Source organism: Channa argus, chromosome 13 (assembly GCF_033026475.1).
Source record: "Channa argus isolate prfri chromosome 13, Channa argus male v1.0, whole genome shotgun sequence".
Lineage (NCBI taxonomy): Eukaryota > Metazoa > Chordata > Actinopteri > Anabantiformes > Channidae > Channa > Channa argus.
The window spans coordinates 7,994,657-8,021,883 of NC_090209.1; the positions used below are offsets into that span (position 1 = coordinate 7,994,657).

Here is a 27,227-nt window from a genome sequence, read left to right on the forward strand (position 1 = left end):
TGTTTTTACTAAGTGTAGCTGCAGATTCAATTATTTGTGACAAGATGCTGCCACCTGCTGTCTACCTATGGGGACACAAGAAAAATAATTCTTTCCACAGTTCTAACAACAAAAACCCCTTCAGTTCCTTTTTTTTCTGTTTGAATGGATGTAGAGTAAAAGCACAAGCTCAACTGTGGTTAGACAATGAGTATTACAATCAAGGTCACAATTCTAGTATGATGAAATTGAATATGTTGTGGAACTCACTTGCGTGGAGGAGGTGGCGGCTGTTGCTCACTCAGGGAGTGCTGGGTGGCCTTCAGGTAGCTCTGGCGACGAGCTGCACTTTTAGGGGAAGGTTTGGGACTTCCCTCTGAGTCCTCACTGTCTTCTAAGTCCCCCATGGCTTTCACATAGCTGCCACTGCGCATCCTTCGACAGGGGATCTCAGTCCCTTTGGCCCGGCCGCGACCTATAGTTCCTGCCCCATCCCCCAGCGGAACCTGGATTGTGAAAACATACATGCTATATTTACATTCATACCATACACATCAATGCACATGTTTCAGCTGCAGCCCTTAGACACGGTTTGCACTTTATGGTTTATATGTGATTCAAAAGGCAAATATTAAGTGTGATCCTGGGCATATAGCAGCAGTGTGCTTAAAAAAAGAAAATATGACTGGAATGTAAGTCATGGTTTGTGGGAAAACGTATAAACAATAAGCTTAAACAATATATGAACAGAGTAAGGCTCAGTCTAAATAAATGATCAGGCAAAGCAGAAATCGTGTGGCATGGCTCAAAATTGAAACCTTATAGGAAAGATATCAATTCACGTACAAATGTACAAAGAATGTGGATGAAGATGAATACTCACTGGCCCTCCTACCTGAAGGAACTGTTGTGCCAAGTCTTGGTGACATGACTTTGATTTAAGCAGGGTCCTGTTGACTGTAGCAGAGCCCTTCTGTAACACTTGCCTGGCCTGGCTGAGGGTAAGGGTGGACCAGGAACCCCTCTTCATCAGTGTATCATCCTTGCTTTCCCTTGTTCTTCCTTCCTCTTCCTTAGAGCCTACCTGTGTCACTGGGCATGCTAGGAACTTGAGGTCACTGCTGCTTTTCGAGGTCTTGAGAGAATGTGCAGAAATGGTGTTGTAGCCCTGTGGAATATGTCTGGGAGCAGCCTGGCTATCCGACACTGCTCTGCCAAGAGTCATCATACTCAGTGGGTTGCGGTAACCTACAGCAATAGTGCCAGCTTTGGTAGTGTCAGTATCAAGGGCATCATCTGAGCTCCAGAGGCCCAACGCATTGGGCCTAGATCTCGTCTTTGGCCCCTCTGTTTTAGCCCTGTCTTTACTTTTGCTCCTGCGGGTTGGTCTCCCGCCGTTCTCACCAGTCCCTGGGGTGCCAGCCATTCCTCCAGCAGAGCGCCCATTTAAGCTCCCTTTAATTGCAGAGTTTTCCAGTGACTGGGATTTGGCAAATAGCTTCTGCACAGAATGCATCAGGTGACGTATGCGTCCTGGACTCTCACTGCGTTGCTTTGACATACGCCCTCTGTGAAACTGAAGAGTACTGAAGCCATCACGCTGCAGGGGCAGATGCCTCTCTAGCTGATCCAGTAGGTTGGAAGGTAACCGATTCATCTTTGCTGCCGCTGCAGAGGAGATGGTGGCTGATCCACTAGTGATCATAGGAGCACCAGTGAGGCCAAGACCCAAGCCCATACCCATAGACAGGGAGGTGGAAAGTGTACCTGCCCTGCTACCCTGCCCCACTCCGCCGCCACCAGCCATACACCCCTGTGAGCAGTCAACCTGGTCAGTCTGGGAAGTGAAATGCAGTCGAGGGAATGTGCTGCTGTTGCACATCTGGCTGAAAGGCAGCAGACAGTCAGGGGTCAGGGCGGTGGGGCTCGTGGGAGAGCACTGGTGGAGAAGGGGATCCAGAGTGCCATAGTGGTTTATGGTGGGGCTCAACAAAAATGAGCCATGAGTGTCAGAGGTCAAAGGACAGAGAGGCTTCTGTGGACATCCCGCTGGTTCACACGAGTCAGACAGATGACGACTGCGGTTGGCTCCTAACCCTTTCATGGTGGCTGAGGTGTTGTCCTTAGAACATGACTCCAATCAGAATGGGTCTACAGACCTGAGGGATTCATTCTGCAACATAGAAAGACAGAGACAACAATCTTGTGAACACGCACGTTTCTGACTGGTGCTGCCGTTATTGTGCAAGCAGTGTGATAAACATATAAACAGTTCTGCATTTTCTTTTCATATTTTAGGCAGTTTGGTTTAGACAAGTTATTTTAGTTCTCTGACGCATTTGTTTCTATTCTACTAGGTGATTCAGCTAGGAATGTTTAATAAAAGATGCCACTGAGCGTCCCTTTTTGTAGATTATAGTTACCAGTGCATAACAGCAATATAAACCCCAGAGGGAGAGTGCTGCACATCCATACTTAAAGCTAATGAACACATTAAAGTTAGAGCCCATTTAGAAGTGTTTTTCTTGCCACACCTTTGGATTTTCTGAATGGCAATTAGACAAACAAACAAAAGAACAGACATTATAGACTCTGTGTGGTGCATTTAATGGAGGCACCAGAACATAGATGTGTGACCGGACGAACAGAGCCATTGTGTGCACAGAAAGTTCCCACATAAGTTGCTTAACATAACAAACCACAAGGTGGAGCACCAGCAGCAAGAGCACAAGGGACAACAATTGATATGGGTTCCAACACACAAACACACCACCACATTGTTTTGTAGTTTTAAATTACATTTAAGAATGTATATGTCAATGTTGAACTAAACAAAAACTATTTATTTCTCCCTATTTATATTCTCCCTACTATTTCTTGTGCTTTGTGTGGTTAAAGTCAAACAGCTGAACAATCCATATAGATTTTCTTTGGCTTACAGTGTCCCTCACTCTGCCACTAAACAAATAATAAAAATGAAGCCAGGAGGGTGAAAATAAAACAGAAACAGACTGAATCCGCCCAACAATAACCCTTATAGAAAATGACAGACTATATAGTTAAGAGCATGGACTATTCTACCATAAGAAACTGGAGAGCCAGAGGCCCAGTCTAAGACTTCACAGTGATGGACGGCCTGGAGCTGCTTCAATGACAATGCATATGAGAACGATATTGTGCCTCATACATATACTCATACAGAAAATGTGCTTTATATCTAAGAAGCACTACTTGTTCCAAAGCAGGAAATGAACCCCCATTTCCACAAATCATTTTTGCTGCTTTGCCATCCTCTCGAATCTACTTACTGTGGATAAACTGTGACTCCGTTCCTTTCGAACCATGGGGAACAATAAATCTTCTCTAATGCTCTCTAAAACAGAAGACTTATGTGGCAAAGACAAATAACTCAAAGTTGTATTTCAGTAGCACCAATATTAGATCCAAGCATAAATAAATACTGTGTTGAATCTGATAAACCTCAGCCCAACTGCCCTGTTATTATTTATAGACTATGTATGTTTTCATTTTGTTTTGTAGGACGAGCTCCTTGTTCTGGGAAGATTTTGCATAATCAATCATCAGAGAGCTGACAGAGTATGACAGCTCTTCTGTACTGTATAGCTAATGGTAGTTATTTCCCGCCACTTCTCAGGAATAAAGCTAAAGCTAAAATGGCCTCCTATGAAACCAAAGAAAGACAGTTTTAAAATGCCCTTCATTTGGTTTTGTCATTTATTGTGGATGATGTATCTTTATTATAAATGGTGGCCTGGCCAGGAGCATCTCCACAGTGGTCTGACTGTACTGATGTGTAAAGAACAAAACACTAAAGAAACACAACCCTGAGCAACTGGGGAAAATAGATATTTGTCACATGCTCTTCTATCACAGGCTTACTAATTTTCGAAGCTCACTATGAACAGACAATAATATTGCATCAAGCTTATGAAAACTCATAATTCACACAGCAGAAATCCATGTTGCATTAAATTCACTCTAACAGATGCTGTCTGTATCACAGTGGAGTGACTCACCGATCAGTCAATGGTAAGAGCCCTCTCCCACAGCAAGCATGAAATCTTGCCTGGGAGCTGAATATGGCATGTTAACTGCACACATTTTCATTCCACTGTGTTGGGTTGCCACTTCTTACGTCTCTCTGACCTCCCATACACTCTCTGCAGTGTGAGAGCAGTCACTTATCTGAGTCAGTGTTCCTGGATGGGCACAGCAGTGTGCTGACAAACACACCGGCGTTTTACAACGGCGCAGCCTGTTGTAATTCATCCTCCCAAGTTGGCTGCAACCCCACGTGGTGACGTCCTGTAGGTGTCAATGCTGACAAACTGACACACACCTACACACTGACACACCAACACACTGACACATACATAGACGTGCTCACCCACCCGTCCTCCGCACGAACGAAACCCTGTCGAGTGTTGAGCATCACAGGGGCAAGATGAGAAAGAAATAATATTCACAGTTCCTGCAATTCTGTCACAGGTTCAGTGTGTCTGCCTGTCTGTGTGATAGTGACCAGCAGGCTCCTACGTAATTACAAGGTGAATGACTGTTTGGATTGTATGTGATGTTAGAAATACAGTATGTGTAGCTGCTTCACACATGCACAACAGGGCAGCGAAAGACTGCCAGTGGGAATTATGTCCGAGAATTTTCCACACCCATTGAATAACAAGGATCTCTAGCTCATCTCGTCTGTATAGTGTAAAGTGTAACTTTAAACAACCTCATGTAAAGATCTGTATCGGGTATTTAGCTGTACTTAAATTGTGGTGAGTGATATCACAGTTGTTTGTGTATTCAGCTGCTTTAAGGGTCGTTTTGAGGGTAAAAGCTCATGTAAGCCATTGGTTGATTGATGTGAAGTCACAGTCACCATTAAGCGTTATAGAAAATTATATTTGAAAGAAGTAGCTTATTGTGACTGTGAGTACAGATGGAGTCAAACATTAGAAAATGTCAATGATCAAGGTCAAGGCAATTTATACAGTCTTTAAATAGAACACATGCATTAAATGCTTGAATGCCTTCAGAATGCTCCCTTTAAACACAAAGAAAGCAATATGATCTCTTATTTAAAACCAACATACACACACTGAAATATAATTTATACCTATAGCCTCTCTTTTTATATGCAACCATTTGTTTTAAATAAAATTTTCAAGTCCGAACACAGGCAACTAAGAGTGCAGACAATAAAATAGAATAAAAAGCTCAATAAACTGAGCTAAAACAGTATTTGACCTCGATACATTTTTCATGTCATTCCTTTAACCAAAGTCCTCCACTGAAATAATGAATGTTTTTTATAAGCATAACTAGATTTTTAAAAAACGAAGCATTGGCTAGTCCCCCTTCACTACACTACAGGAAAAAGAACAAAATTGTGTACTTGATTCACCAGAGCCTTTAAAAACCAAAGTAATGTCACAAGCTTTATTAACCTATGTAACATGGAAAATGTCTTTTTCCATGTTTGCTCCACTCAAGTATGAAAACAAGCTACTTTGCTGTTCGTGTACTGTATGTAAGATGAACTACAGTCTTATTTTTGGACAATGCAGTATTTGCCTCAGTATATCATTGTAGCCATTGTATTTTTATTATATAACTGCATCATTTCATAGTTGTTAACAATTTTACACTTCAAAATATATTTACTTCTATATTTCTGTTGTAAATCTGCAATAAAATATTGTTTTGAGGAAGCTATGTTGGTTTGTATTAAACAGTTGTTGTACCTGAAAAAGATTTTTTATACTAAGCATTACATTTACAGCTGTCGAATATCTTCATAAATAGTGCACTTCATATTTTTAATTCCTCCAGACTCAGCAATGACTCATTTTTACAATTTGATTGCAATAAAACATTATATTCAGAGTCAGTAGGTCAAAAGTCAGTAAGTCGATAAATTGTTTCATTCTGTTATTCAATTTTTACTTCCACTAAAACAATAATGTAATTCTAAAACTTTAAGTTGGTCCTGCTGCTCTATTAAATAAATAAAAGACAAGAACAGCCAAATAAGCAGTAAATACCTACCAACTGCACAATTTAAAGAGCAGAAATTATGTTCCTTTTGTATTCATTGTTATGAGTGTATGAGCATTTTTTGATCTATTATATTCTGTTCAGATTTTTCTAAATCTGTCTTTATTAAAAGCCCAAATAGTCTTTTATCCATTTGGAAGGTGTTAACATTAAAACATAGGTTTTAAGATTTAAATGGTAAAAAGCCACTTATATAGTGCTTTCATCCAAAGCGCTTTACAATGTTGTTTCCCATTCACACACTCTCACAAACCAATGGTGGTGGCTGCAATGCAGGGTGCTTACCTGACCCACCGGGAGCAACCTGGGGTTCAGTGTGGCTGGGACTGGGGATCGAACCACTGATCCTGTTGACGACTGCCTTACCAACTGTGTTACAGCTGCCCCAGATTTTCAGCACTGGTACAATGTAGTTACACTGAATTATTGGAAGTGCTGAATCAATTTTGGTCCACTGCTTGAGGATGCTTCACACATGGGTTCTTTAAGTTAAATTGAATGAAAATTGAATTGAAATTGAACTTGAAATTTTTTTGTTTTTGGTTATTGATTGATTGTTAATGAAGGATTTTTGTGTGTTTCCTTTAATTAAATAAAACGCTAAAACATATAAATTAAATTTAGATTTACAGTTTAACAGATGGGGCATCATGTCCACACTGGGACAGTGAAATTGCTGCAACTACATCAAAAACCCCATTGGGAGGTGGTATCACATAGTCCAGTGTTGACATACACCCCCTGTTAAATTTACACGAGACCTAATAACAAGCAGAACAATCAGTTGCTTGGCTTGGCTCTCACAGAGCCACCAAGCAGGCCCGTAATAAATGCCTCCTGTAGCTGTGTACTTCCCTTCCTGCCTCTGGTGATGAGCAGCAGGACGGGAAAGATGTTGAAGAAAGAGAGAATTATTGATCCAGGTCTCGCTCCATGTTCTAAGGCCGAATATAGAGCTGCTCGGTATTGGATTTTGCCGTCTCCTTCAATAATCACCTTTTTTCTCATTCATTCTCTCAAACATCCACTCTCTTTCAGCCACATGTCCACTATATTTATGTTACTGTCCACTATAACTACCTACCTCATAGTATATTAAATATGACATAGGCATCCTGGAGAAGACTATTTCAAATTAATCTAATAATATTCTTGATGACCCGTATACTGTATCTCTTTTGATCCGAGCTACTACAAGTACACATTTACAGTATTAACACTTTAGATGAGCCAACACCATCTCTGACAGCATTCGCCTCAACTTTGTAACTATGTTGTAATACACTGCCCACTGTCTGGTGAGAATCTACTAATAGCTTGTTTCAGTTGCAAAGTTATATCATCTGTGCCTTGTTCTTTGCTGTTGCGAATGTTATTCTCTGCTCTCTTTGGACAACAAGAGCAATATTGCTTCTTTTTATGGACAAATGAGAACAAAACATATACCTTGTATTTGTTTCCCGTTTTTGTGCTAAACAACTGCTCACCGTACATTCATATTTACCCTTCACAAGTAACTCAGTCCTCACCATAAAGCAAATAAGCCTATTTCTCGAAATGTCACACTATTCTTTTAACATGGCTAAAACAGGAAAGGCCAATAAGTGCACATCTATTACACTCAAATAACACCCTCTCCCCCTTTTTTCTGAATCTCTGTTGTTGAAAAGGCCAAGTCCAGTTACACAACTACATTTATTTGTGTTTTTGGTGTAGGAGGTGACGCTATCCAAAACACATGGATATCTTATTCAGTGACTTGCCTATCAGAGAACTTTGTTGATGGCATGCAAGTATAGCTCCGACATCTGAAAGCATCTTTCTTTCACATTGTTGAGTTTGCTGCTCTTAAAATGTGAAGCCTGCTGAAATATTTAAAACTAGGAGCTTTTGGTGTTCATAGGAGTCTCATCAGTGCTTTGCCCATTAAAGCGATCTCAATGCACCACTCTTCCTTGTTCACCAGTGCATGCACTGAAGTGTAATTAGAAAGAGATGTTGGACTTTTCCCTTGGGCCATTTAGCATCCTCACCTATACTGCTGCTGGTTACTGTCTGCATGCTTTCATTTGCTAACATCTTGTGCCAGTCGGTCAGCACTAACTGACCACAAACATCCTCTGCATGATAGAATCTGTAACATAGTGCTGGATAGAAGAGTTGATATGAGATCATATAATATGGGTGCAATAAAAAAAAAAACCTTATCCTAATATTAGCTTTGTGAAGAGCCATGTAATTCAAAGATGTTCAAATCAATACATTTATCTGATAGTAAGATGTGTTAATAAATGCATAGGCCTAACAGCAAAAGACAAATTCTAGGTTTGAAAAGACACAACATACTATTAAATGTGTGCATGTCTGTGTTTCTGTCTTTATAAAGTAGAACTCCAGCAGCTGTAGGGGTTGGTGCTGAATTCTGTGAATTTAAATCTCTTATAAAATGACTTTGACACTGTATTGGTCTCAGGCAAAACAAGACATAATGCACCCAATAATGCACTCTATGTATGAACTTCTGCAGTCATGTGCTGTTGTGTCATGCATGTTTAGCATGCATAGTCCAGTGTCTACACTGCCAAAGCACACTACCCATACATTCAGCAGAGCCTCTAGCCCCTGGAGAATCATTGCATGCTCTTGGTTAGTAGCTGGCTGGGTGAATCCTCAACCAGAGCTCGTTTAAAAGGCTGTCAAAGCTTTAAAAGTCCCAGGGGTCTGGGCTTAAAGAGGAAATGCTACAATCTATGTTAAAAACAGAAAAGGCAGAACACACAATACTTTGCCATAGGATGTAGTACAATTGCTTTATTTGAGCTTTGTTTGAGTTTAAACTAATCTGCTGTCTGGCACATTACTTTACACAACTGGATCTTAATAGCCTTTTGCATTTCTAACCCATTTTTCTGAACTATTGGGGTTAATTCTTTGCAGGCTGGATTAAAGCTTGATTGTGAGCTGTGTGTGGTTTATCTCTTTCAATTCTAACTGACCCCTAGAGTGGGACAGCCTCCAATGTGCAGCAAGACAGTGACCTTAAACTGTCATGTCAGTCATGTGCACATACATGTATACTTAAATAATGATCTTTAATACCCGTGTCCACTCATTATGCATTTTATGTATTCTTTTGTATTCATGAAGACAAGAAGGGCATCTAATGACAATCAATTTGATACCAATGTAGAAAGCATCAGTTCTAAAAATAAGATCAATTTAATAAAATAACCTAAGAGTGTACTGTGTAATTAATAAATGTAAGGAACATATTTCCACAATGGACATTTTCAGTTGCATTAACATAAACATCATATTCCTGTTGTCATATAAAATGGATTTGTGCGATAGTCCTACTTAAATCCTAAGGGAGGCAAGCTCAGGCCAGGCGTACAGCAGCTATCCCTAGCTGCTCAAATTGGCCCTGGCACTAAAAACAAGATGAAATTAATATGCTGTTTTGCTCTCTGTAGTGTGAAGGGATTAGAGCATCCAACAGTACCAGGATTTAGGATTCAGCATGTACTGCACACGACCATGCAGTGGTTCAACTGCATCAGCTAAGGTCAGGCAGGATAGAGCAGAGGGCTGGAGGAGGAGCACATATATCCATTAAGAGCCCCACTTAAACAGGACTGGAGGATTGCATAAAGATCATATTATATATGCAGAGGTTTTCTTTCTATAATGACCTGCAAAATGGTGTAATTAGAATAAACATCAAAGCTTGTAAATAGCCACTTATATAGCACTTTTATGCAAAAATTTACGATGTTGCTCCTCATTCATTCATTCACACACCGATGGCGGCCGCAGCTGCCATGCAAGGTGAGCAACTTGGGGTTAAGTGTCTTGCCCGAGGACACATCAACACGTAGCCGGGGCCAGGGACCAAACCACGGACCCTGTGGTCCGTGGAGGACTGCCTCCTTTTATGTTGGTGGGGTCACATGAAAGATGCCTTTATATATTTCTGTCCCTTTGAACATGAAACATGGTAAAGTCCCATTCAGGTCTCCTGTATATGTGCTCAGTGCCCCTGAAAAAAATGTCAACTTTCGGGACAACTAAGAGAGGTTTTGTTATTCTTAGAATACTTTAGTGTTGAGAAACTGCAGTCTAATTGGTCTGCGGTGGAGTGTAATGATTTTCATCAAGTTCGGAAACTGTATTCACCTGTCACATTCCAGCAGAGATGTGCACAAAGATAACTGTGGTAGATAACTGTCAACTTCCCTTTCACGAGTGCTGTAACAAAATCCTATGAGTCAGATGCATTCAGCCAGGAAGATGTTACTTACATATCATCTTTAGGTCAAGCTGGGCCGAGGCTAGGACAGGTTGGGAAATGAAAAAATAGTCCATATCCAAAAGAAACATTTTTGGATACTGAACAGCACAATTTTTTTCGTTGTGGTGTCAAAATCTGGCAAGTTTTTTTCTTTTTTTTCACATATCTTTGTCACTGGCCAGGGGTGTGCTGAGCTTCCTGCTCTGCTCCCCAAGCATCTTACTCACCCTTGTGGGAAGTGGAGGAAAGTCCGGACACAAAGTATAAGAAGGAATTTTTCTAATACAAACTGACAACCATATTCGGCAGTTTCAGTGCCCATTTTTCAAAAATCCTCAGATCTTGTCAAGTTCACCCCGTGGAGACCCCATAGCTGGCAGTCAGTGCAGTGATGATGGACAGAAGGTGAACTCTGAATACACTGCCTCGCCAACACGGAGAGTGCCTGTCTCACAGATGACGCACTGAAGCTCCATCTCGGGAGAGTGCTGGGAGCACTTCCATTGCTGCTGCTCATACCATCTCACTGCTGACAAAGCATATAGGTCCATGCTCTCCAACTGGTGTTTGATTCCATGCGTGTTTGACACCAAGTGACACAAAGCAGAGTAAATACAGATCAAGGGCAGTAACCAAGACGGGGCAGGATAGGCAGTGTTTAGCTAGTGGGGTGTCAGACTAATTTATCCTCGACTATGCGGCCATCTTGAAGTTGAGATGAGTGGCTGAGCGTATGGGGCGGACCAAGTGAAAATAGAACATCCGTTGATGGTTTTAGATGCCATTCTTAAAGCTTTTATCAGCTAGATTTTGTAAGAAAGATTGTTTTCTTTATCTTTTCCCCTTTCTTTCATCATACTGTATGTTATCAAACAGGTTGCAGTATGCAGGTTGTTATTATTTTTTATGCAGCACTGTAGATTTTAGTAGTTAGACACTGTGCATTGGTAACAGCAAAAAAAACAAGCCTGCAATTGTAATCCAAACTCGGTCACACACCAGCTTGAATTACCATCAGTCCCAGTTATATATAAAAATATATGTTTTCACAGCTCACGATGTGCTTGCAAACACATAATTATTATAGTACAGTAGAGCGTCTAGATTTTTAACCTCCCTGGTGATAAAGGTTTTATTTTGAAAGAAAAAGCCAGTAATTAAAGCCTAATTAGCATAAAATAAATGCATAAAAATATCGGTTTCATTCTTCCATCACAAATAATTGAAAATCCATACAAAATAAAAAAAAAAAATCTTTAAAGCCATAGTCAAAGATAGAATATGGTAAACGGTCTGCACTTATATATCACTTTTCTACCTATTGGCACTCAAAGCGCTTTACACTGCTTCTTATTCACCCATTCACACTCACAATCACACACACACTCATATACCGATGGGGGAGCTGCTATGCAGCTGGCCAACACTCACCAGGAGCAACTAAGTTGGGGTTCAGTGTCTTGTTCAAGGACACTTTGACATGTGACCGGAGGAGCCGGGGATTGAATCAACAACTGTGAGATTGGTGGACAACCACTCTACCTTCCTGTGCCACAGTCGCCCTCATATATAATATGAAGATATGTATGAAGATATGAAGATATATATAATATAAAGATACGTAAAAGGTTCGCCTCTGCATAATCTTGAAGTACCTCATTGTACAGACTGGATATACACACAACAGACATATGGTTAAACATATGAAAGTCCTGATTTTTGATACTCAAACCTCTTTGTCATAGTATCCAAAGCAACACACACACACAGGAACACACAGGAACACACACACACACACACACACCTGCTTCATATACCTAATTCTGCTTTACCTATGAGCTTATGGGTTGTTCCTATGGCAACAGCAAACCAAACTTCTTCTGGTTAAGTAATGGTTCAGTAATTCTGCTGCCTTAGGCAACCGAACAGTTTAGCTTCTGTTTTTTCCATTGAAACAAAGTGTGTGTACATGAGATCAGAGTACATTGCGGCGTGCAGTTTAACTGTTGAGCTCACTGGACCTAATAAGACCAGAGTTACAGAGTTAAAGTAGGTATCTCAAATCAAATTAGCCCTATGTACAGATGCAATGGAATGAGAGGCTCAGTTTGTTAGTTATAAATAACAATGCTGGGCCCCTAAGCACAACTGTGTGTTAATGTGCCTTGTGTGGTGCCATGTTGTGGAACAGCTTTGGATTACACATCCAGGTGGTAAAAATGACTAAAGTAATTGGTTGGTTGTTAAGTTGCATAAGAAGAAAAATGACTAATTATTCTACAGCTTTATTAGATTTAACTGACTGTACTGTATATGGAAACAAGCTCTTAATCGTTGCAGATGAAAAACGTATTATATCCCAACAAAGTAGTAAAAAAAAAGTGGTGCTGTCAAGAAACTACAAAATATAAATTACTTCCTTTTAAGTTTCAGGGCATGGGTGATTTAGAGAGCTGACAGATGCACTGTATGCATTTTATTTCAGTAGCTCTTTGGGAAAGCTGCATACAAAACCAACCTAACCAGCCCAGTACAGCAGTTTTAAAAAGAAAAGCAGAGGGGAAGTGAGAGTCCATCCCCATGGGACTGTTTAACACTGTAGGACAGAGTGTTGAGCTGGGCCTGTCTCCTGGGGACCCTTGTCTCCCGGAGCCTACTGCTGGGCACACACACAGAGCTGTGAGCTGTGGAGAGGTACAAGTGGGCCACAGGATAACAGCAGTTATTAAAATCAATCCCAGCATCCATTACACTACTGTTATCAGTGAAACTTTGTGAATCAGACATTTGCATAAGCTGGCATCAATAATTGGCTCAAATATGTTTTTTTCATTGGGGCTGTTTATGTCTAAAGTGTAACCTTCATAGGTCTGCTTAAGGTCAGTAAGCTGCTGCTATTTTTATCCTTCTCTCATGTTGATGTTGGATAAGTATCAGTAGCCCACAGACAATATCATTTGTTTCCTCGTGATTAAATTGTTTTGGGGTTTTTCAGATTATTGGATACAGATTGTGGACATACTGGGAGCAGAACCCTAAGTGTTCAGAGGGTCCCTAGATCAGTTTTTGCATCTTAAGATCTGTTATTGGTAATACAGATCAAACGACTACATGCAGATTCAAACAACTACACAGAAACATAAAACAAGGTATATGAGCCTCAAAATGGCAAAAAAAACAGATTCAATATGACCACAAAATAACCAAAAAGAGACATAAAGGAATCAAAAAGGAAAATGACAAACAACCATAAAGACATCTCTCTGAATCTGTAGCTCCTGCTGTAATGTAGGAGGCGTAGGGAGATTTTCACATGTCTGTGCCCAGGGGCTGGTTATCGTATAATCCATCCATGTTTCTGCAAATCTGTGTCCAAAAAAAAAAAAAAAGAATAAAAATGGCAGTAATATTTAGGTAAAATTAAAAAAGGTAGTTTATGGCGGTTTAAAGTGTCAGGACTGTGCACAATACATAATACCATACAGCACAAAGCAGCATTGTGTGAGTGTAAATATTAACTCTAATCTGTACATGATTTCTTTTTCTGTGACTCTATGATTGACATGGATATCAAACGTTCACATTATTGTTTGAGCACAGAAGAGAGTCTTAACATTCATCTTAGAAGTGTATTACTGATTCTCTCTTGTCACCACCACTAACTGCCATGGGATTGTGTGGTCGAGTCACAACACTCGTTACAACAATGACAAACGCTTGGCTCCCTCTACTCTCCAAACATCACAGCCTCACAAAGCCATTCCACCAACAAAGCTTGGCCTTGGCGACAGTATTCTACTCGTCTTTGAACAAAAAATAAATTACAAAGGGCTCCAAATAAGCAGAACGTTTTATTTAGCAAAGAATGCCACAAAAAAACTCTCCAAATAGGCATCTAAAGCTCCTCAGAGATTTCAGTTTTTATGGAGGTTATCTATCCATGGCTATGTTTGTGTGCCTTCTGTTCTGTACATAGAAAGCTCTGTGATGTTGATAATGAACAATCAAAACTCAACCAGGAGAGGTTCGTTGTCTGATTAGATGGGATGATCCCTTGCTACATCTAGGCAAAATATTTCTTGAGGCAGCTAGAATCAATATACATATTTACTGTGTATAAAATTAATCGCATGACTGTCTGCATGTGAACGGGGGTGTTTCTATATTTCATGGGGAAACTGCTATTGCTCTCTCTTTATTTTAGCAATTTAAATGTACATTATTGCTTTCAAACTTTCAAAAACTTTTCATTATTAGTAGTTCAGATGATGTCATCTGGAGGAGCTCTGGAAAAGCAGATTGACCTTGATTACAAACTCAATGGTATGAGCAACAAGATGGTATAATCTGAACTGAAGATTCCTCCAAGTGAAGTCATCTGGAGGCATTATTCTGCTAAAAGTAGAGAGATATGTTGATAAAGGGAAGTCAGTAGGAAGTTTAATGGCATTTATGTACTGTATCGAGTTCAAAATCAGTGAAAGAATCCTTTAAAACACACACATCATTTTTAAGACAGCTTTTTAATAACCATAACATTGCTTATTGAGTGCTTCAACATAACCCTGGTGTCTTTGCATCTGACCTTAATCAAACCAATGTACTTGCTGTAAGAAACTTTTGGTGCCAAAATCAGAACAGATGCCTGGCTTCCTACACGGAGGTGCTCTTTTAGCAAATAGTCCTTTGGAATATATGACAGGGTTGGGATAAGCAGAGTTGTAATCCTGTAGGTGTAAGTGCAACAGTACATTAAGTCGGCCGTCAGCCTGTGTTGGGCTGTCGGGGAGCATCTGTTGGCCACGTCTTTGTGGGGTGTCCTGCACCATTGGCAGTAATCGGATTTCACTGGTGGCTTTTCATCTGGTTCAACATGTTAGATAGGTGTTGGCTGCTGAAAGGTCATTACTGAAAGGGACTGCTGTGACTGGCTGTTCGCCTTAGTATATCAGGATGTTATAATATTAACAACGCCAGTATGATTATTAACTTCTTATCCTTGATTGGAAGTAGTTAAAAACTCTTGTGAGTGGTGCGAAAATTATAAGATGTGTCCCAGCTTTTTTGCACTCTCTTACTCTCATTAAAGGGTATGATGTACAGTGCCATGATGCTCTTCTCTTTGCGGTGTGTTCCAGCACCACTTCAGCAGCACACCCATATGAATGCAACTTAGAGCCGACTTAGCAGATGTTCTTCGTCATGGCTAATTCTTCGATGTGGGGTTGGTGTGTCACTGCACTAAAGGTCGAAGGACTCGTGGAAATCGGCACTAATTCTGCGCTCCAGAATTTCACGGTGACTTTCACTGTTTGGTTTCACAGCCTTTTGTTTTCAGTTTAAAACAGAAAAGAAGTAAAAAAAACCAGCTCTTAAACCCATTTTAAACAATCTGATCATTACCAAACAGCCAACAAAAAAGTAAGCAACTGTAGCTGATAGATAGTGCTGCCTTAAGCATGCTAGTCCTTAACAATTACACTAATACAAATTATACGGACCAGATCTAGACATATAGAGATGTCAGCTACAGCATGTTTTATTTTGTTTGTTTTGTTTTTTTGTTCTCAATCATATGCTTATGTAATGTTGTAATTCATTAAAAATGGATGGACTGGAAAATTTACACCCCCCTAAAAAAGCGACTTGATTTCTTTGTTTAACTGGAATTAATAAAGCATTGCAGATTATCTTGCAGGTATGTCAGCAAAATGTTGCTAATAACACATCTAAGAGTCAGTGACAACACCGATGAGAGCTGTGAGAGTGAACCTCAATAGTAGAGTCGAAACTGAAAGCCACTAAAAGATTTATGCAAATAAGAGGAACTACAGGATTTCAACAGCTGCATCACTAAAAGTGGCACAATTGATTAGCGCAACTCTAACATCACTAAAACATCTGTAATTCTTTAGTACAAATAAAAACATACACTTACATTTTATAATGAAAACGTACATATACAACTTTAATAGTAACAAGTTAGCGTGTGTTTATGCTGTAAGTAAATGACGTCCAATGACCAAGTGACCTGGCATTTGTTCAGTTGCTACCTTCTTTGTGTTGGAGTGGAGGATGACATAGTGTGGATGAGCGCTAAACCTGTGAGCCATGAACATAGAACAGGCTGCAGGAAGGACGCTCATTTACCAGATTGATGGGGCGCTTTATTGCCTGCCACCTTTCTTCCTTCTCTCATACCATCCCCTCATCTCCTCCCTCTCTGTTAGACCTTGTTTTTCTCTTTATCTCCTCCCGCCTTTCGGTCTCCCCAGTTGTCTCCCTTTCTCAAACATAAAACCACATACTGTAAATTCAAACACACTCCCTCCATCCCTCTGCTCCACACACAATCTTCTTCTGGTCTTGTGAGTGTTTCACAGAAGGACAGCGAGACTCTCTTCTAACCTTTGTAACACTTCCACTACGACCACATTGGTGTTGAGCCACTCTGCATTGTCCATTAGGAGAACATTACTACAAGCTTTTTCAAAGAAAAGCACCAGACCTCAAACTGCAACTAACAATGATTTTCATAATTAATAAACTATTTATAGATTAAATGTATCCTATGAAGATATTCTGTTATTTTGACCAAGATTAAGGGCACCGGAGTTTTCAGTGAGTCTGTCCCTGTTTAGCATGTGCATACAGATTATGCTATACACATCCCTGTTAATTGTTTGACAAATTCCAATGATAAATAGATGACAAAATATTTAAAAAAACAGCTTGACAAACATTTACATATTTGTAATCATTTCTTTCGAAAATGATAAAAAACCTGTATTACAATTTCAGTCAAATGTAAAATCTTCATGCTACTTTTTTCATGCTAAAAGATTAAATTAAATGTATTCTTAAATCAAAACGCTTACAGCAGCCATCATCTATAGCTTTACAGTAACAATAAAGTACTTGACTATCATAAAAAAGGAATTGCTGTAGTGATAAACAGAAAAAAACTGATAAACCCACTGTGTGCGACTGTAAGATCAGATAGGATGAACAAAAATATCACTTATATCTGCTGGTTGGGAAAAACAAACAACTGCTAACATGATCACTCTATAAACATTACTTTATAATGTAATAAATGTGGATGTTTCTGTTGCCACCAATGGCAAAAACAAATAAATAATCCTTAGTGACAGAATAACAAGGATTTCACAATGAATAAATGAGCAAACATACCAATGTTTACAATGTAAGACACTTCAGTTTTAGCCAGCATGACTTTTGCAGTCAGGCAGATCTTAGGATCTATCTCACATGAAAAATGAAATCAGTAATCAGCGGGAAAACCACTGCCTCATGCATAGGTAAAGACCAGCACCTCGGCCCTCATGCATGCAGAACACCTGACTGCAAACACACACACACACAAATGACACAAACATTAAAGCCATAAATTGCAGGTGATAGGGATTCAGATGATGGTGAGACAAACAGATGGCTGCACAGATGTGACAGTTGCTGCTAGTCAGCTCAATGCCTCACACTGGACTGTAAGAGGCCAAGTGACAAGAGAGTATGTTCTTGACCCTGAAGAAACTCACTATGCTATAGCAACCATACACCATAAAGTGCCCACCCCTCCTATTTTTCTCTCTCTTTCCATCTGCAATACTTCACAGTCTGACTCACCCGTGGCTCTCACACCACAGAGCGATTGTATTCACACTGGCTGGGTACGACAATGCAGGTTTTGTTTTCTTTTTGTTCCATCTGCTTGATGTCAGAAGAAGCACGAGGTAGCAGACAGAAGCACCTTTCAAACCAGGGCCCTTTCTCAACCCTGGTGATTAAGTGAATCACCTGACACAAAGCTAGTTGTACATTAGAGCTCCTTCTCTGCTGGTGAATTTTCGCCAGAATTGTACGTCGATATGGGCTGTTCCTGCAGAGGGACCATTAATACTGTGGTGATCATCATCGATTTCCCCTAGGTAATCATCATTTCTCACATTTTAGACATCCATGGATTTAATGCAGCATCACAAATGGCTTTCTGATTAATAGGAACAATGCTCTAAGGAGGCAGCAACACAGAGGCCATTTTCACAGGATCTGTGGTGCCGTCGCTCTGCCAGGAGTGTCGGCTGTGCAGAAATTCAAACATACAGCAGGTGTAAAGTAGCACAGGTTTGTGGCCTGGAGCAGGGTTGCAAATTCACACTTCACAGCAGAGCAGGAGAACAGGATTTTTGGTGTTTGGGACAATTTACAGTTTCCCTGATAACAGTCCATTTATAAACCATGTAAGTGAAGCATAAATACTGTAATAACAATCGGCATCCTTTACTAACAGGCTTTACAAACGTCCTTATCCTTTACTTGAACTTGGCTGTGAAGTTAGCAGATAGCAGCTCTTGTCCTAAGTGATGCTCGGAGCTGCCATGCAGATGTTTAACACACATTTACACATGTAAGCATTTGCTAATTATCCTCAAACATACGAGTATTAGTCAGGCTAATGGAAATACCAATATTTTTTCAGATACTAGGTCATGATGCAAAGTCATAGAATTTACCAGGGCCTGTGCAGCTCTCTCCAGAGCTACAAACGGGCTTGTTTTTTGGTTATATGCAGTTGTTCTCTGCAAGATCAGTCAACAGACTTTAATGTGTAAAATGAATTCCCCCCTCTTTTTTTTTTTTTACATTTAAATGATAATAATATTGTATTTTTACATTTTTAATTGTGGTGCTTTATTAGAAAAACAGTTGTTTTGTGTGATGTGTTTGCTATGGCACTTGAGATAACGTGTATATTAAATTAAGAATTTGACCTAAATGAAACTAGAATTGTATTAGGTGAATCAGATTGCTCTGTGCTTATTGTGGTTCAGCTTAGAAAACATACTCCACTCACCACAAAGATCGGGACCCTGGACAGCTCCACTGGCCCCAACCTCTTTCCCAATCAGCTTAAGGAAAATATCTGTCAGGGTGGCAGCAGGCGACTTTAGAGTTCATCATTATGGGGAAACTGATCTTTATTCCTCTATAGAGCTAAACTTTGGTTTATATGCTTCTTCATCTTATGTTTTTTCTAGCTGTATCTCATTTGTAACTTTGCATTGATGGTTCAAAGGTCACAGTGTTTTGTCTCTTGATCACTCTTAGGATCATACTATTATTACTATTACTATTATCCCCCAGGGATGCATCTAATATAAATTAAGCACTGAACTTGCAGCATTACTTTTTGTATACTGAACAATAAACTTAAACTGAGATCAATCAGCTCTCGACCAAAGTGCAAAACCAGCAATATGAACACAGTCAGAGTTGGAGCAGTAGGTTTGATTAAGGGATGTACATTACGTGCTTTTAACAGTCCATTATTCAAACAGATTTTTTCATGAATACTGAGGTGTTTATTGATTTTACCTAATAAAATATGTATCTCTCTACAGCAGAGACACTTCAGACTTATAGACCCAGACTTATCCAGTATCATCCATATGCAGTTCTGGAATCTATTACACTGCTGTGTTGCGACTAGTCTTCCACCAAAATATAAGGCACATTCGCAAAATTTAAATTTAAAGTAAATATTTAACATGACTTTCTGGAAAGAGTGTCCAAGTTGCTCGTTATAAGCTGCAGATAATTTGTACAAAGAACTGTTTTCTACCAAATAAGCACATAGCGAAAACTGTACACAGCAATCTGCAAAGAAAAATAAAATCCACAGTATAAAGCTGTGATGTTAGTTTACATTAGATTGTTCAGTTGTTTGAGATAATGTTTGTGTGTGTGTTGCAAACACTAAAGAGGTAATAAGATAAGTTTCTACATTTTGGGTAATATTGTTTGCTTTCTTGACTAGAGCTAGATGAATAGATCGGTAATACTGATGTCTTTATGTTAAATCTGAAGTTAAGGGTTAATGTATCTTAGCATGGAGACTTGAAACTTGCCTGAGTCTGGTAAATAAAACACTATCCACCTGGATTACTATCCAACCTTGATGAAAGATTTCAGACCTTACGCAGGATTTTGCATATCATCTTGTGCCTGCTGTAAACAGTATGCCTCCACTGAGTCTGCTGCATCTTAGTGATGTAGATGAGAATCTTTCATTTCTCGTTTACATTACTGAACTCAAAAGATGGGTGGATTATGAAATAGAAAATGTTTTATACTTTAAAATGAATATAGCTTTGAAGCTAATTTAAACTACTTTGCTTAGTGACAAATATATTGTATCAAGTGCAACATATGTACTATATAGTTATTCCTATGTAACTATTAAACCTTAAAGGGCAATTTTAGAAACAATTTTGCTTCCTATGGCTTTAGTTTAGGCTATAAATGTACATTAATGCTTTTAAACTTCCCCTGACTTTCCTATATTAAAATATTTCTGCTTCTAGCTGAAAAACTCCTCCAGAATGACATTACCCAGATGAACTTTTCATCATTATGAGTTCAGATGATGTCATCTGGAGGAGCTCTGGAAAAGCAGGTTGACCATGAATACAACCTCAATAGTATGAGCAACAACATGACATAATCTAAACTAAAGGTTCCTCCAAGTGATGTCATCTGGAGTCATTTTTCAGCTAGTTCAATATCAGTGAAGGTGCACAATAATAATGTATGCATGCAACATGTATGTAAAAAAGCCGAAGTGGGAGAATAAGTGAGCATTTTATACCTTAGCACAAATAGCACAAATAGCAAAAACCGGTGCAATCAACTGTTTAGATGAATATTCACAGTTTGTGAAGTGTGTCAAGTGACGAGATTAAACTCAAATGCATTAATTGTAGGAAACTTTACAGTACCAAACTTTCGTAGTACATGTATGAATAGGCTCTCTAGTTCTCTACCAACCCTTTAAGACATTTTCTTTGTTAGATGACTTTCAAGGCAGAAGAGGAATGGAAAAGGGAAAGTACAGCAAAGCAGAAAAGAGTGAGGCCAACAGAGAGAAAAGGAATTTGCGTGAACGATTTAGAGGTTGAGATTGAAAATGCATAAAGGCAAAAGAAGGCTTAGCTCAACCCAAAATTGTTTGGCAATTTTCTGACAGCCAAGACTTTGAATTGATTTCAAAGAAGAAAAAGGAAAAAAAAAAAACCATTCATTAAAATTGCTCAGAATACATTACACAAACTAAGTGTATTTGAAACACAATGGCTCAGGAGACACAAGGAGGAGGACTTGTTTCTACTCACTGTTAATGTGACAGCTTTACAAGTTCCCCAAAATTACTTTCTTATTTACACTTTAGAAAGTTCATTTTTGACATTGGCAACAGTAATATAGCCAAAAAATAAAACAAATGAAAGTCTAGTTCATTTTCAAACTATCTTTCTATGTGTCGTTTTACTGTCCTGCATGGTGTGGGGATGTCTAAAATGCAGACTGTCAGTGAATGTAAAAGCAAACGTAGTCAAATGGATCAAGATCATCCAGGAATCAGCAGAAAAACTAAGATAAAAAATGACCAGCAGAAGACTTGATACAATTCTACAACCTGCAAGATGAGGGTCAAAAGACCAACGGGGGCCCCTACCCTACAATTCCATCCAGCGAGCTAATCTGCTTGCATATTTAGTTTCTGCTTATCATGGCAGTAAAAGCAAAGGCCACATTAGCTGTGGGGGTGACATGTCTTTTGATAGTTTAGGAGGAGTGTGATGTCCTATTTTGAATTTTGTTTCGTTTATTTTTTATATTTCTTCCTTTTTTTGCTAAATTTTTTGCACTAAATAGGAATTCAGTGTAATAAAATTGTGCTTTGTACAAACACAATAACCGTGAAAAATAAGCAGTGGCAAATTTTACCATTCACTTATCATTTTTCACTTCATTTTTGAAAGCTAGTTGTATTGGGCTGTTCTGCACTGACGATCCTACAGTACAAACATACAAGCGTGCAAGGATACAGGGCTGTTTCCATCTGTCATGTGCCCCTTGCCTTAAGGGTCACAGTGGTAAGTAGAGCATAAACCCATGATGAACCCCTCCACGTGTGTGACCACTTGTTATCACATAGCTAATGCTCCATATTTAGATCACAAGATGATCACGCTATTAGATTGAGGAGGAGATGTGATTCAAGTTTAGAGGTTTGTTCTAAACTGGGATTACAGTTTTTTATTTGCTCAGAAGGACTTTTGATTGGATTTCACCGCTTACAAGTTTTTCAGGATGTGCTTTCATTGCTGGGGCATTACACTGCTCAGCCTGGGAAAGCTTAGTGAAATGAGGCAAATTCTCAGGATTGCTTCTGTGATTCTTGCAGATGATATATTTCTGCTGGTCTCATCAGACCATGACCTTCAGGCACTGGGGCAGTTTGCAGCCATATGTAAAGCTGTTGAGCTGAGAATCAGCATCTCAAATCTGAGGCCATGGTTCTGGGAGTGAGTTGCTGCCCCACGTGAAGAGTCTTGTTCGTGAGTGCAGGTAAAGTGGGGCATGAGATTGAAGGATAGGTGCAGCATTAAAAGCAACATAGGGACTGCGCTGGACTGCTGTGGTAAAGAGGGGACAGAGTCAGAAGGCAAAGCTTTCATTTTACCAGTTGATCTGCAGTATGTTTCATCCCCTACCTATGATCATGAGCTGACGAGTTCCACATGTGGTTGAGTTTAATCTTACACTTAGGGCACAAGGTTTGGACATTTGGAGAGAGATCAGAATAGAGCCGTGTAGAAAACAGTCAGCTGAGGTGGTTAGGCAATCTGATCAGGATCCTTACAAAAACAATTCACTGAGAAAAATGCTGTTAAGTTTACATTTAAAGCTGAGATCAGGAGCATGACACAAAGGTGCTTTAAATGTTGGTCGTATGCTCCCACAATTACCCATTAAATGGTTACAAGGACAAAAATGTGTCAATATAAGTCATTTATATACTATATTGTGTGCATGCTAGTTACTGATCAATTATATACGTAAATTATACATACACTGAAGTGGCCATAAAGTCCCTCCCTGGCTACACTTGCCTCTTCCACTGAAAAAATGCTCCAATTATAAACCCACTATTTACTTCAGGTCACACACTTACAACAAAGACCAGGCGAGATGTCCTCGCTCATCTCCCAGCCCTCCCCAGCACAATGTCTTCTCACTTCTCCATTTTCACATGAATTATTCATAGCAGCAGAGATAAGGAATTATGTAAAAGAAGCAGCACATAAATCTCTTTGGTTGGGAATAGTTAATCAGAGCATCCCAAGGGGAGGTGACAGTGCCAGGGAGTATGTAGTTGAGACAGATTGTCAAAGTAACTTTTTTGTCTTTCAGCTCACTGTGTGTGTGTTTCAGGCATGAACAGGTGAGTTTTTGAAGGGTCTGTATCCTATTTTAACATTTAAACTTAATCTTTGTTTTTTTTTAATTGGGCAGCAATGGATGATGGTGAGCTATGAACAAATGTTGACGGGCACAGCTACTGTAGGTAATGAGAGATCACAATACAGAAAGTGAAGAACAAATACACTTCACTGTAGATTACAACCTAATGATCAATTATTTAATAATTATTTGGTAACTCAGTCTATTTGTTTAGTTGTTTTATTTCCCCAAAACCTAACTCAGCAGTGCTGAGATATTCCCTTCTAAAGGTTTTTGACCAAAGGTCACGCTTCTAACCAGTAGGAGCTTTTCAGCTTTTTCATCACTACGTTTTGCAACATTCTTCATCGATTCATCTTTTATCTTTTAGTTTTAGATTATGGAGTTTTGTGTTGTATATAGTTGCTTTATGGGCTATTTAGGCTTTATGTAATTTAAAAAAGGTACATGTACTTTTTTGTTACTCTTTTGACTCCTATGCTCACAATATTTGCTTTTGTGGCTGTAATCTAAAGTGGTACAGCTCTAAATGCAGTCTGATGCATATCAAACCTATTTTATTTATTTTCCTAACACTAAGAGCTTTTTCCACAAGGTGCAGACTTTACTTTCAAACATAAAGACACCAGCTGCACATTGACCTCTATCCTCCTATCAGCTCTGGGAAATACAGAATCTCTCTGCAGGGACAATTATGCTGACCTAGTGTGACATGGTTACTGGAGCAAAGCGAGTGTCAAAATGTGACAAATCTTGCTGAGCCCTTGCTTTCCAAGTCCCCTTTGTCTATTTTCACCTCCATACAAAAGAGGCACTCACTCACAGAAGACAGAGAAATGGTAGAGGCTATGCCTGATTTGATGACAATATGATGTTTTTTTTTTTTTTTGTCTGTAACAGCTAAAAGGTGATGATATGTGAAATTTGCCTCATCAGTTTTAACTGTAAATAAACTGTAATATCATATTATTATTGGGACCTCTAATGAGACTCATGGTCACCTAACAGGTTATGAAACTCGGTTAAAACTGTGCATCTGGCAATGCCTGGAGGAGCTTACGCAGGCAAGCCAAAGAGACGAGCCTTGTGCAGACAGAAATGGGTGTGAATGAAGATGTGTTCTGACTCACTAGTCCTGATGTGTGAGGCCACTGTGGACACTGGCTTGTGAGGTCATAGGCAGAGCCTGTTCCTCAATTGTCTGGTGTTAATTATGTGGCCAAAGGGTTTGCCAAAAATATTTGTAATGATAAGAATTCTGGCAGGCAGGGAACAACGTTGTTGTTTTTTTAAAAATATACTATCCTTCACAAAGACAGAGGAAGCTGAGAAACTTTTAAGCTCTTTCCCATTCAGGTTGGTATAATCCTGTGTGCTAGACAATGTGTGCACTACACCAGAACATTAAGCATGTTAGCCTTTTGGGGTTATCTTTTAAACAAACTATAGCCTGAGAGCCATCTCATGTTTAATTATTTACACGTTAGGCTTTCTCCTTATGTTCCCCAAAATAATGACAGTCAAAAATATTCCTGTTAAAAGGGTGAATCACAAATGGGAAAGCATGTCATGGCGTTTGGCCCCAGACCAACAAGGTTTTACTCTGTCATTTTGGCTTTCTGAAAATGAAACTGGACAATTTTCCCTTCTTTATTATCACCCCAGTGGGCAAAAGGGCATAGTTCATATGAGGCAATACAAAAGGCCAACAGTTCTCTCATCCCATCCTATTTTATTGCCCAGTCCTTTTTGTCACTGGATCCATGTTGAGAGGAGAGTGGTGGGTTGATTATGCATGTTTTCTGGATCTACATCTACGTCCATCACCTGTCTTCTCCTTGAGCCTGATGGGCAGAAAAGCAATCTTTCTGGATAATTAAAGGCGTGAGTGCAGACTGACATGCCCTGCAGTCAGATGTGAATGCTCACAGAAGCAGAAGTCCTCCTGTATCCAACTTTGCCTCCCATGATCTCTTACAGTAGACTACATTCACCCAGACTGCTCTCCTGCTCACTTACTGCATAAAATCATAAAAACTGTTGGATAATTACAGATAGCTTAGCCGTTAAACCAATGTCAATATTTTATGTTGTAGGCGATTGATAGCGTGTATGTATTTCTTTGTACAGTGTGGTAAATATCAGCATGGTAATAATTTGCAGAGTGGCTTGTACAGGTAACATATCACCTGGAGTTAGATGGCATCCACAAAACAGCAGGTACAGTATAATTACTATTCTAATTGAGGGCAGAATTTTTGATTATAGGGTCCCGCAGTGAAACCACAATAAAATGCTGCCTTGTCTTACATGAGCCGTTTGAATGCTAACATCCAGGATGTTTCCTTTTGTTTCATTTGGTCACAGTGACATCAGAGAGTAGATGTTCAGGCTTTAATAACATCTGAGTCTCTCACCACTGAACCAAATTTCAGCACATCTCCCGACAATCTATCCGAGCACTGTAGAGAGTGAACATTCATTCGTACAGTATACACACAGGCACACTCTTTATCTTCGCTGCTGCTGCATTAATGCTTCCTCATGTTCTCCTCCTCTTTCATCTCATTGTCTTTCTCTTACCCTCCCTCCCCGGAAAGCACAACACAAAATGAAACAAAAAAAAAAGTGCTGACAGTGAAAGGGATGACGCAGTAAACATAGCTGCTCTGAATATCTAAATTAAAAGCAGTCTTGTGTATTGTTTGAATTATTCATAATGGATAACTGGATGCAGCTGCTACTACAGGGCAAGAGGAAATCTCTCAGTCACAGTTACAGGCTGATGGATTACTCCTTTTAGCTTAGTAAAGTGTTAAATTAGTCCTTTTAAAAGTATAAAGATACATAGGTACATTTAGCTTTGCAAGTGCAAGACTCCACTTCCTAAATTAATGAGTTACTCCAACAGCAACATACAGTAAACATGTTACTGTATACACAACATGCACTGAGACAAGCTAACACAAATGCAGCGGTAAACAGTAAATGTCCATGAAATGATACTGAAAGTATCTTGTTATAGTAGTCAATAAGTACTTTATGGTAAGACACATATTAGAATGATCAACTTTCTGACAGTTTTAGGTTAAAAAGTGGGAAATTTAAATATTGTAAAAGTGAAATGCATTGCAGAAGTGCTGTGTTGGATTGAATTATACAGGTCTACCTAATGAAAGGGTCATTGAGTGGATATACAGTATTCATATTACAAGTGCTATGAAAAACTTGTCTTCAACAAATGCAAATGAAGACAATCTATGACACTCTCCATGTTTCGTTTGATTACTACTGTACTGCTTATATATTAGACAAATCACCTATGGCATGGTGTCAAACAGTGCAAATTTAAAGCTTCTAAGTGCTTCCTCATGCTCATTAGCATAAGTACTGAATGGCAGGGACTGTGGCAGCTCTTTAAGAAACAGAGATAGCCTCCTGGAATGACAAGCCTTGAACTTCACCTCACAAAGGGATATGGGAGAGACAGAGGCAGTGATCTCAGCTACTCTCTGAATGAGGGCACATGGTGTGGCCCGTTGTTCTATCA

The 27,227-nt window shown here is 39.4% G+C and overlaps 1 protein-coding gene across 8 annotated transcripts in view; it reads right to left on the reverse strand.

The window, feature by feature from the left end:
• Positions 1 to 27,227, reverse strand: part of dlgap4a (discs, large (Drosophila) homolog-associated protein 4a) — a 72,488-nt gene that overhangs the window by 18,993 nt on the left and 26,268 nt on the right. For 4 of the 8 annotated variants that reach the window (XM_067527366.1, XM_067527370.1, XM_067527368.1 and 1 more), the window contains exons 2-3: positions 863 to 2,152; positions 250 to 485 (exon numbers count right to left, since the gene is read on the reverse strand). In XM_067527366.1, the coding sequence (XP_067383467.1) occupies positions 250 to 485; positions 863 to 2,083 (1,457 nt within the window). In that variant the 5' untranslated portion in view covers positions 2,084 to 2,152. Of the gene's footprint in view, positions 1 to 249; positions 486 to 862; positions 2,153 to 13,599; positions 13,718 to 27,227 lie in introns of all 8 variants that reach the window. The other 4 variants (XM_067527371.1, XM_067527369.1, XM_067527373.1 and 1 more) reach the window with 2 other exon arrangements.